General features: G+C 30.9%; 1 protein-coding gene across 1 annotated transcript; it reads left to right on the forward strand.

Annotated features, from left to right (window-relative positions):
- The first annotated feature begins 5,111 nt into the window (after positions 1–5,111).
- LOC120432250 (fibrinogen-like protein A) lies at positions 5,112–11,046 on the forward strand. The gene is made up of 4 exons (XM_039597424.2): positions 5,112–5,313; positions 5,377–5,577; positions 10,184–10,711; positions 10,771–11,046. The coding sequence occupies exons 1-4, from the start codon at positions 5,189–5,191 to the stop codon at positions 10,874–10,876; spliced, it is 960 nt and encodes a 319-aa protein (XP_039453358.1). The 5' UTR covers positions 5,112–5,188; the 3' UTR covers positions 10,877–11,046.
- Positions 11,047–12,307: the final 1,261 nt, after the last annotated feature.

Below are 12,307 nucleotides of genomic sequence, written 5' to 3' on the forward strand. Positions count from 1 at the left end.
GAGATTTATTCTTTAGTTAAAAAGGTAAGAGACTACAACCATTGTACTGCCCTGCATGGTGGATACCGGTCTTCGAAAAATCTGCTTGTGCCACTGTAAACAAGACACAAGAATGGCAGTTATGAGCAGAAATCTTTCATTTGTTTATCAAGCTTGTTTTGCAGATTTTCTAAACAGTTTTTGGAGTGTTGAACTCCATTGATTATTATGAACTTCTTGTAATGTTTACTTTGCTTTTAAAAGCAGTCAATCAACTTATTCAAAAGCTAAAAAGGTAAGATATGTGGTACCCTTCGTGGTGAATACCAGTCTTCGATGACATGTTAGCATGTGCCGCTGTAAACAAGACTCAAGAATGTCAATTTGTGAAAGAAGGCTTTGAAACCGTGAATTCAACCACTTTTTATGATTTTAAAGTATTAATTTGTTAGAGGTTTGTATAGAGTTTGAAAATTCAAAAGTTTTTCCCGATTTATAGAATGAAGTCAAAACCTTTTGGACGCACAAACTTTGTAAGGGTCGTCACCGCCCTGCCACACTTTGTAAGAGCATAAAATCATCATAAGAGTTTAATAACAGTTTATGTTATCATAACAAAATTTGTTATTGGTCTGATATTGGTTGAAAGCCAAAATAACTTTGGAATAAGATTTTTCGTTATGAAGGAATAACTCCAACTGTTATTGGGATGATCGGATTAGTTGTTAAAATAACAAAAAACATTAACAAAGATTTGTTCGAAGAATAACTAAAAATGTTATTAGTCTGTTATTACAATAACAATCTAAATAACAAAATAACGGTGAATAACAAATCGTGTTATGAATAATATAAAATGTTATTGGCCTACTATTTTAAAATATCAAAATATGTTATTCCCAAATTATAACCGTCTGCTCGGAATACTCGTTTCCTAACTGTTTGTAAGTATACTAATATTTGTTAATAAAACATAAATCTGGTACAAATTTTATTTAAAGTTTTTGTCTCCCCCCCCTCCTCAAATTTGGCCCAAAAATCAGGGGGCAAAAAAATATTATTTTTTTTTCAAAAAACTTCAAAATTTCAATGGAAATTTAAGTACAATCAGCTGAAATCATTTAAAAATACATTAATTTGATGCAGCACAAAGATTGGAGAACAACAAAAAATCCTGTGATAAATAAATACAAATAATTTCTGATTTGCTCATACAAACACTAAATATAAAACAATATTAAAAAATAGAATTAAAGTTTTTGGAAAAACTAAATGTGTTGAAAATAACAAAAAAAAACATCGAAACAGAATTGTCAATAAGTTTAAGAACAAATAACGTAAAAGTGGACAAAAAAACTAAAATATAAAAATAAGCTTGATTTTTGAAATTTTGAACAACATCGTTATATCAGAAAATTGCAAAATATCAATGAATTCATGTAAATATTTTTACCTAAATTCCAACGGTTTGTATCGCTCTGTATTCTCAAAATTCTAAATTTGAAAATAAATTTAAAATGATGTATTCTTTCTTTTTTATCGTAGGATTGTGAATAATTTTCATTAGGTTTTACTTTTTGTTTGAAGGAAAACAATAAAGTTTTTGGCAATATTTTTAGTTTGTCCCCTCATTTTTTTGAGAAATTGTTGACGAAGAGAACAAAAACTTGAAACAAAATTTGCATTGCAGTTTGGTTTTTTTTCTTCATATTTTTCAAATAATATTGATTATCTTTATCAAAAAATTGGTTATATTTATTTATTTTTTTTTCCTTTTTAGTAAAATAATTTTAATTAAAAAAAAGTCAATCAGTATTATTTATTAGCTCAAAAGGTAAGAGATATAGAATCATAGTACAGCCCTAGGAGGTGAATACCAGTCTACCCCAGCTTCCCGGGCAGACGGTTTTAACAAAATTAATAATATTTCAATAATAAATCCTGTTAGAATAACAAAAAGTGTTATTATTTTATCCTGAAGTTCAACTTCAAGAAGAAAACATAATAATAGTTTCTGATATAATATCAAAATTTGGTATTGAAGTGATATTATATTGAAAATGTTTAATAACACGCTAATAAGAGGAAATGTTATACATTTCAAAAACTCTTCTAATAACAAAATTTGTTATTCGTTCGGTATACTGACTTAGAAAAAAAAAATGCCATAAATCGCACAAATGGAAAAGTTTTTAAGTGTCCATAACTCAATCTGTTATTATTTTTTCTTTTGTTAAATATGTTTAGATCTTTGGGATAATTTTGTCTACTTTCGTCGGGATCATTATTTTGGCCATGAGATGGAGTCCTTAAGCTAAAATTATTCTGAAAAGTTAAAATTTTGAAAGTTGATTTTTTTTTATTATTTGATATTATTAGGACTTTGTTTAAATGGTTAGAACTATGGGATAATTTTGACCAATTTCGTTAGGGTCATTATTTTGGTCATGAAATGGGGTCCTTAAGCTATAATTATTTAAAAAGTTGAAATTTTGAAAGTTGATTTTTTTTTTATTATTTGATATTATTAGGACTTTGTTTAAATGGTTAGAACTATGGGATAATTTTGACCAATTTCGTTAGGGTCATTATTTTGGCCATGAAATGGGGTCCTTAAGCTAAAATTATTCTGAAAAGTTGAAATTTTGAAAGCTGATTTTTTTTATTATTTGATATACCCCCTAAAAAACTTTGTTTAAAATGGTTAGAACTATGGGATAATTTTGACCAATTTCGTCAGGGTCATTCTATTATTATTATTATTCTAAAAAGTTGAAATTTTGAAAGTTGATTTTTTTAATTGTTTGATATACCCCCTAAGGGATTTTACTAAAATTGGCTAGAACTATGAAATAATTTTGACCAATTTCATCGGGATCATTTTTTTTCACCATGAAATGGGGTTTCAAGCTGAAATTAATCCGATAAAATTAACTTTTGAGAGTTCTTTTTTTTAAATTTGGTTATATTCCCTAACGGAATTGATTTATTTATTGAGAATTTTTGAAGTGTGAATAACAAAAACTGTTATTATTTTCACAGAGTCAGCAAGTCGGAGCTGACGTTGAAGTTCGAGCTGGAGTCAGACCTCGGAGACTGCATCGGATTCATCTAATTTTCAGCAACTTTTACTTGGAGTCGGAATCTGTGAAGTCGGGTATTTTTGGAGAGCTGAAGTCGTCGTTGACCTCATATCCTGCATCCAGAGTCGGAGTTGTCTTCAAAGTATGGATTCAAAGTCGCTTGGAGGTACCCGACTCTGCAGCCCTGACTAGTACAGAGGAGTTATGGCAACTGCAGGTTTATTTGCAAATTACAAATAAACCAAAACAATAACTTTTTTTTGTTATGGAGACATACCAGTTCAATAACATTTTTTGTTATTATGCTGCTCCACCTCTCCGCACAAAATAACAAATCTTGTTATTCCTTCATGATTCCTTCTGTGTTATTGGTTTTTTATTGCAATAACAACATAATAACAGTTTAAGTTATTCTTCGAAAAAATCTTTGTTATTGATTTTTGTTATTTTAACAACTAATCCGATCATCCCAATAACATATTTCGATCTTCTCACAATATCAAAAACTGACCTTCCCAAGTTATTGTGGATTTAGCTCGTAGCTGGATTTTCTGGCATCTTCTCACGGTCATTGGAAACGGTCGTGGATAGACCTAGGGGTTCCCAGTTGGAGTGAAAAAAATCAATTTATAGAAAAATTAAGGATTAAAATTTTGCTTTTTTATCACTTCTCCGACATCAGGAATAATTGTTTGAACATGCTCGCAATTTTTTTATTCGGTCGGAAAAATATTATTTTTCTTGAAAAAACTTTCATTCTTAATCACATGATCACCCCTAATTCTGGCTCGATGCCGCCATCATGCGACCGCGTGCTCCGTTTGTTTGTCAACAAAGCTGCAGCTGGATGGTGAGACGAAGTGAGGGGGGAAGAGATTTTGACATTTTTATGCCCGCATCTGGCCCGCCGCCTATTTCGTCGGTCACTGAGTCGCCGGTCGTTTCCAGTGACCGTGTCCAGCTAGGAACTAATCGTACAATATTTCCGTCTGCTCGGGTTGTGCCGCTGTAAACAAGACTCAAAAATGTCAGTTCAGGACAGAGAGCTTCCATTTTTTAATGTTTTATTTTCTTTTGCCTTGGAGATTTTTTAGAAAGTTTCAAGGGTCGTCACCGCCCTGCCACACTTTGTAAGAGCATAAAATCATCGATTTCCCCCCACTTTCATCTCGGGGGGGCAAGATATTCCGGTGCAGCAAGACAGTTCCGTTTCTGGGGCTGGCACTGGCACAACGACTTCGAAATGTCTGGAGACGACTGCTGGGACGCCGTAGCAGAGTGCAAATAATTTGCGTTTTGTGCATCGATTAAGCAGGGTGTGCTCCTCAGCCGAGCCGAGTTTCAATGGAGTGATGCGGGCGGTGCCAAGAACAACCGAATGATTCAGGAAGAAGAACTTTCACACTGTGTGTGAAGTATGAACTGCACATATTGAGTTTGCATAAAAGACTTTATCAGTTGGGGTAATTTGACGTTTGATCAACTTTAGAATTTTTTTTTTTCGTTTTTTAAATCCATAACAGATTATTTAAGTTAATTTAAAATCACCAAAATGTTCCAAAATTACCCAAAAACTCATGCCATAATGTCAACTCGACGTTCGACTTACGAGGAGCAGTGTGGTGCCGATCTTTCCACTGCACTTGCACTGCTCGACGAAACTTTCGAAAGGGTTCGAGTTGATTGGGAACTCAACCACAGCGCCGAAACTTGCGGGGGGTGAGAAATTGAAGCTTTGATAAAGTGGTGTTAAGTGGGATTTACTCTCCTCTTGGAATGTTGGAATGTGCCGGCTGGATTATGCTCGATTTATACGGGATTTGTTTGATTAGCCATCGATGTATGCGACAGGGAGGATGAACTTGATTGTGGATTTTGGAATTAAATTAAATGATTATTTGAGTACTTTGTCTTCGAATAATCATAAAATCCTGGGATAATTTATTAAATAGTAAACAAACTGAAATTACGACGAAATCATTTTCATTTTTCCTGTTTAAGCTACTTTAAAATGTTAGAACACAACTAAACGAGTTCAACCGATTGAGAAAAAAGTGATAAAATCAGTCTTGCACGATCGTAGGTCAGAGAGCAATCTATATTCGTTGCTACTTGCAGCAATCAAAATGATTCTCCTGCAAACGTTTTTCGCGTTACTTTTTTTACAACTTACAATTGCTTCTGACAGTACAGGACAATGCCCGTTTGGCTATGAATTGATTGAGTTTCGGTTGGAATATTTGGAAAACAAGTGAGTTTTATAAAATTGTATTCATACCACGAAAAATCTCTAAAATTAAAAAAAAATCAACAGAGTGTCACAACTCTTTGAGAAGCTCGAGACTATCGTGGGAGAAAATCAGCTTGCAACGGATGAGCGGATGGAAAATTTATCAGCAAACGTTACACGGATATTGGAACTTCTAGAAGGGGTGGAACGAACTGGGGCACTAGTGGACCATCAGAATCGGCTGGATAAAATTGATGACGCTGGTGCAGTTGTGAACAATGCCAGGTGAGTTTCTATAGTTATTTGCTTGCTATTTCATACAGAATGATATTTTTGGTTTCAACCCAATTTTTTCACATTTTAGCATTTTGAAAGATACACTCTTATGAAGAAAAATTTGTTTTCAGGTACCGTAAACTGGGGTCAATCGGGACACATGGGGCGAATTGGGACAGCAGTTTTTACCATGTTAGAGCACAATATTTTGATTTTTCTGGCTGGTTTCGGTTAGAGCAGACTCAGGCCAACAAAATGTGTACATCCATTTCCAAATTTAAAAGCTTTAAGTGCTCTAAAAACTGCTGTCCCTATTCAGACTGTAGTCCCGATTAACCCCAGATTACGGTACTAGAAAGCGCCACTTATCAAAGCAACATCAAACATTTCTTTCAAATTTCAATTTAAAATTTCACAGAATTCTTATTATTTCAAATTTAATTTCGTTATTTTCTTCAATATCTCTTCAAAATTTCTACGATTTCTTCAAAAACTTTCAAAATTCCAAATCATAACCTTCTTAATAGATTTTTAAAATAACCCGGTGGTTGGTCACTTTTTCGTTTGACTTTTGACGTTTCTACCCAGTTGGTTGGTCAAAGTCAAACTGAAAAGTGACGAACTGTCATTTTTACACAAAACAAACGGTTGGTAGTGTGTGTGAACTCCGTGTAAAAGGGGTGTCAAACTAAAAAGTGACCCCGTTCGTTTGACAACAATTTGCGATAAACCATCGAGGTTTGAGCGTACTTAAATTTTTTGACTCTTTTTTAAAAAATGGTCCAAAAAATAAAAAAAAATATCAAAAGATCTATAAAACTTCAAATTTGATCAATTTTTTTTTCAATTTTCAAAATGATTTTAATTTTTTTTTGTACTTTTTTAACTTTTCTTTAAAAAATGTTATTAAAATTTCATTGTAATTTTTTGAAAGAATCTTGATATTATATTTTTTTACACTTTCTTTTAATTTTTAAAGTAAGTTTTATTTAATATTTAATTTATTTTCTTTAATTTATTTTCCTTAATTTATTTGATTTAAATAATTTTCTTTAATTTTTTTAAAATGCTCTGTAATTTTTTTTAATGATTCTTAAAAATGATATGATCTTTATTTTTTTAAATAATCTCAAATATTTCAAGATGAATTTATTCCTGGGTCCTTTAAAATTTATTTAGATTTTCTTTGTTTTTTTTTTATTTTTTTTCTTATGCAAAATTAAATGAAATAAAATTTAAATTATTATTTTTTTATTTCTTTATAAAAAAATCTTTCCAATTTCTTAAAAAAATAATTCAAATTCCTTAAAATTTCTTTGAAATTTCGTTTTTTTTAAATTTTTTTTAAAATTTGTTTAAAATTACTTCAAAATTTCTTTGACCCACCGGCAGTCGCATGTGTGTACTTTGAACACATTTTATAAAAGTACTAGTAAGAAAGGCAAAACCACGCGACTTCCCGAAGGAATTTGCCGAAACGTAAGAAAAAACGCTTAAAAATTGTGTTATTTTTCGCCAAAAAATATCAATCTAAACAAAGAAAGTAAAAATGCTCGGCGAGCAAAAATAGAAAAATTAAAATTTCTTTGAAATTTCTTTAAAATTTCTTTAAAATTTCTTTAAAATATCTTTAAAATTTCTTTAAATTTCTTTAAATTCTTTAATTTTTTTTAAATTTCTTCAAAATTTCTTTGAAATTTCATTAAAATTTAATAAAAAATTTCTCTAAAATTGCTTAAATTTTTTTAAAATTTCTTTAAAATATCTTTGAAATTTCTTTAAGAATTTCTTTAAAAATTTCTTTAAAAATTTCTTTAAATTTTCTTTGAAATTTCTTTAAAATTTCTCAAAAATTTCTTTAAAATTTCTTTAAAATTTCTTTAAAATTTCTTTAAAATTTCTTTAAAATTTCTTTAAAATTTCTTTAAAATTTCTTTAAAATTTCTTTAAAATTTCTTTAAAATTTCTTTAAAATTTCTTTAAAATTTCTTTAAAAATTCTTTAAAATTTCTTCAAAATTTCTTTGAAATTTCATTAAAATTTAATAAAAAATTTCTCTAAAATTGCTTTAATTTTTTTAAATTTCTTTAAAATATCTTTGAAATTTCTTTAAAAATTTCTTTAAAAATTGCTATAAAATTTCTTTAAATTTCCTTTTTTTTAATTAAAAATTTCTATAAAATTTCTTTAAAATTTCTTTAAAATTTCTTTAAAATTTCTTTAAAATTTCTTTAAAATTTCTTTAAAATTTCTTTAAAATTTCTTAAAATTTTCTTTTAATTTTTTTTTATTTCTTTAGGCCGATGCAAATATTTAAAAAAGTTTTTGTCCTTCGGCCCTGGCCGAGGTCAAGGGGGGGGGGGGGGGGCAAAAAAATAAAAAAAATATATAAATTTAAATAACAAGCCATAGTCTTCACATTTAAATGAAAAAAGTATTTTAAAATGCATTTTACACTAGTTCAGTTGTTTTGCAATCATTAGTTTTCAAAAAATCTAAGATCTGACAAAAACAAAAATTGTATCGAAAAAAAAAGATTTTGCATCGAAAATTTTCAAAAAATCTTAAGATTTTTTAATAAACCCAAACATGCTAAAAATGTTTTTAAACGCAGGAGAATGTATTTTAATTTGATTCCAGCTGGTTGCACTTGAATTTTCATTAAAATTTTGAAGTTTATTGTAAAAATATTTATTTTGCCCCCTGATTTTTGGGCCAATTTTGAAGGGGGAGTGGGGGAGACAAAAGCTTTTAAAAATATTTGTACCAGCCTTATAATTTCTTTAAAATTTCTTTAAAAAATAACAATAAAATTTCATTAATTTGTTTAAGTTATTTTTTTTTAATTTCTTTAATTCTTAAAATTTAAACTTAAACTTTCTTAAATCCTTTAAAAAATTCTTTGAAATTTCTTTAAAATTTCTTTGAAATTTCTTTAATATTATTTTTGAAAATGTCTTTAAAATTTCTTTAAAAAAAAAATAAAATTTCATTAAATTTCGTTAAAATTTCTTTACAATTGAATTTGATTTTTTTTTAAACTTCTTCAAAATTTCTTTACGTTTCTTTCAAATTTCGATATTTTATTATTTTTCTTTAACTTTCTTTTAAATTTCTTTACTTGTTTAGTTTTTTTTGAAATTTTATTAAAAAATTTAAAAATCATTTTAAGTTTCTTTTAAATTTCTTTTAAATCATTTTAAAATTACTTTTAAATTACTTTTAAACTACTTTTAAATTTCTGTTATATTTCTTTTAAATTTCTCAAAAAAATATTTTAAATTTCTTTTAAAATTTTTTAAGTTTCTTTAAAATTTCTTCAAAGTTTCATTAAAATTTCTTTCAAATTACAAATTTAAAATTTCTTTTAAATTTCTTCAAAATTTCTTTAAAATTTCGAAAAATTTCTTTTAAAATTTCTTTTAAAATTTAATTAAATTTTTTAAATTTGTTTAAAATTTTAAATTATATTTCAAAAAATTCTTTTGAAATTTGTTTTAAGTTTAACTTTAAAATTTTAAAACGTTCACTGTTTTCAAATTTCTTTGAAACTTTTTTAAAATTTCTTTAAATTTGTTTTGAGATTCCTTAAAAATTGCTTCAATGTTGTTAAATTTATTTAAAAGGTCTTTAAAATAATTTTTAAATTTCTCTTTTTCTTAAAATAAAAAAAAAGTTTTCGAAACATTTTTTTTATTTTCATTGAAATTTATTTACGTTTCTTTTTTTTTTCAACCTTTTTTTTAATGTATGTAAAATTTTTATTGAATTCGTATTTTTTTTAATTTCTGTTATTTTTTTAAGTTTACAATTTTTATTTAATTTTAAAAAAGTGTTTAGCTATTTGAACAATTCTTGATAGTTTCTTCATAATTTCTGTACAATTTCTACTAAATTTCTTATTTTTTTTACAGTTTTTTGAAAGGTGCATCGATATTTTGATTAAATCTTTCAAAATTCTCTACAAATTTGTTGATATATCTTTAAAAATCTTAATTTCCTTAAATTTCTATAACATATTTTTTTTCAAAAAGGTCTTGAATTTTTAAATTGGTTAAGGTTTTTGTTTTTTTTGCCAAAGAGATCAGAACATTTTATGAATGAGTCATTTTTTGACATGCATAATATGACCATTAGCTCCAGAGATATCGGCATTTTTAATGTTAGTGTCAAGGTTTGTGTAGTTTTGGTAACACTTTGAAAACTTCTTCAAAAAATTAACAGATAATAAAAAAATAAAACAAATTCTTTTTATTAAAAGAAATATTTTCAGATATGGACATTCATGGGTACTATTAAAAAAATTAAAAATGATGATGTCGTCTTAGAACTGAACTCAAAAAGGCTATATGTACTTCCAAAGCGGAGCGCTTTTCCAAGAAAGCACTTTTCAATAGCTAAACACAAACACAAAGAAAATCTAAAAATATGGATTTCGGGAACTGTCAAAATTTTATGGAGCTCAGCTTTTTGTTGACAACAATACACGTTGACGAGAGTTTACCCACAATATTTTTTTAAACAAAGCCTGTAGCACGAAATTTCGCTTGTTTTGAAAAATTCTTGATTTAATTTAATTTTGTCTTGATGATGAAATGTATTCCCCTCAATCCAGCACCATCACCACCTGCCGAGACGCCCCCTCGACCGGAATTTTCCAGCTGAAGCTCCCCACCCTGTCACCAACGGCGCCCGCCCCGATCCCCGTTCTGTGCGGTGTCACCCTGTCCCACGGCACCTGGCTCGTGATCCAGCAGCGCTTTGACGGCTCGGTCGACTTTAACCGTAACTGGACCGAGTACCGGAACGGATTTGGCGCGATGGCGAGCTTTGGCGAATTTTGGCTCGGGCTGGAGCCGATTAGTCAAATTACGCGCAGCGGCGGTGAGTTTGAGCTGATGGTGGAGCTGAAAAACGAGGCCGGGGAGTATGGGTGGGCGAGGTACGATCGGTTTGAGGTCGACGAGGAGGGCGGGAAGTACCAGTTGGCGGAGCTGGGCGATTATGGTGGAACCATGGGGGATTGTATGGGTAACAGTGGGGGCATGAAGTTTACCACGGTGGACAGCGATAATGACAACTGGAGCAGGAACTGTGCCCAGCACTATTTGGGAGGGTGGTGGTACAACTCGTGCGTTTTCAAGTGGGTATTTGTTGGGGTGTTTGTTTGTAAACGATTTAATTCCTGGTGTTTACTTTCAGTAACCTCAACGGATTGTTCCAACCGAAACCTGGCGGATACGGAATCCACTGGAATGGCTGGACCAAAGCTGCAACGTACAGCAGAATGATGATTCGTCGAAAATAATTTAATTCTCATGAATCTGACGGTAAAATTTTCCTCAGTGTACGCCTTTTTTGACAGTTGTCGCAGTACACGCTCACAGGAAGTAACCAACAATCGCTTTAAAGTTTAATCAACTCCAAATTGATACATTCATACGTCAATAAATCAATTTCCGTACGCTTCCCGAGTCAACTCAACGCGGATGACATTTCCTTCATTAGTCGGCGTACGGCTTCTCCAACAAATCAAGTCGAGCGCCCAATCAATCATTTGATTTTATTAGGTCAATTTCCGGTCAGTAGCTAGATGGCCAGCAGAGAAGGAGAGCAGCATAAAAGGATCACCGTTTGAATGGCCATTGTGGGTCAGCAGTGGTGGTGCTCGATTCCGTTCAAGCTCGTGCCACCGTCGATGGAGACATAACCTATAATAATGATAATAACACACAACATCAGCACACATGTGTGCTGTGCTGCGTTGAAGTGCGCACACATCCAAGTAGGCGAGGTGGGAAATCGAAGCGGTGGTGAGGAATTTTCCTTAAGGGGACGCGCGCGCGTAGCTCGCAGCCTCCTTTGACCATAGACTGACAGTTCAGAGCATTATTGTGGCAAAATTTGACATTTAAAACACTTGTCAACTGACGTTTACACGGTCTTGAGCACCTGCTCAAAATTGTTTTTTTAACGCAAAAATCGCGACTATAAATCTATGCAGCTGAAACCAGAAGCGACTGTGTCTGTTTGTGTTGAATATGAACCAATAGATGCTCTACAAATGCACTCACACACACACGCGGTTACTATTTATAGATTGGCCCTCGGGAAAACGGCTGATGAAATTGACCACTCGCTATGAGCAGGCGGTTTGTGAGGTTATACACTGTAAAAAAATGCCACCACAATTTCCGAATGTCACTTTACATTTTCGCTGAATTTGCACAAAACACTCGCATTTATTCCGCGAATAGCAGATTTTATTAATTACCCTTTCCCGCACACTGAACACTAATTGAGTAACCCAGTTTAACGGTGGCCGACTCTGACTCTGTTTACAGCAGCTTAAAGTTGGACCAATCGCTCGCCAGCGAGTCAGTTTCAATTTAATACTGGTGAACAGTTTTTCCCACAATTTTGAAGCAACGCTTCGGCTCAGCTGATTTTCTTTATTGGCTTTTGAATTAATCGCTTTGAAGAATGGTATTGAATTTGCTAATAAATGTTTCTGAGGGTTACCAATCTAGTTGACAACTTGAAGGTTAGAAGTACTGTCAAATGGATGAAATGACCTTAAGGAAACAAAACAATCTTGTGGGTCAAGGCAAATAGATTTGATAAGGTAAGCGGGTGTTTCAGCTGTCAAAAAATAATCAGCACCAAAACCGGATTTTATTTGAAGATTTTTTCAGAAAAAAATAAATTTTGACCATTTTCCAGGAAATTTCTCTGATTT

This window comes from Culex pipiens, chromosome 1 (assembly GCF_016801865.2).
Source record: "Culex pipiens pallens isolate TS chromosome 1, TS_CPP_V2, whole genome shotgun sequence".
Lineage (NCBI taxonomy): Eukaryota > Metazoa > Arthropoda > Insecta > Diptera > Culicidae > Culex > Culex pipiens.

Coding starts and splice junctions, on each gene's coding strand:
- LOC120432250 (XM_039597424.2), top strand. CDS start 5,189: ATGATTCTCCTGCAAACGTTTTTCGCGTTACTTTTTTTACAACTTACA. Junction 5,314..5,376: donor TTGGAATATTTGGAAAACAA/GTGAGTTTTATA, acceptor AAAAATCAACAG/AGTGTCACAACTCTTTGAGA. Junction 5,578..10,183: donor GCAGTTGTGAACAATGCCAG/GTGAGTTTCTAT, acceptor CCCTCAATCCAG/CACCATCACCACCTGCCGAG.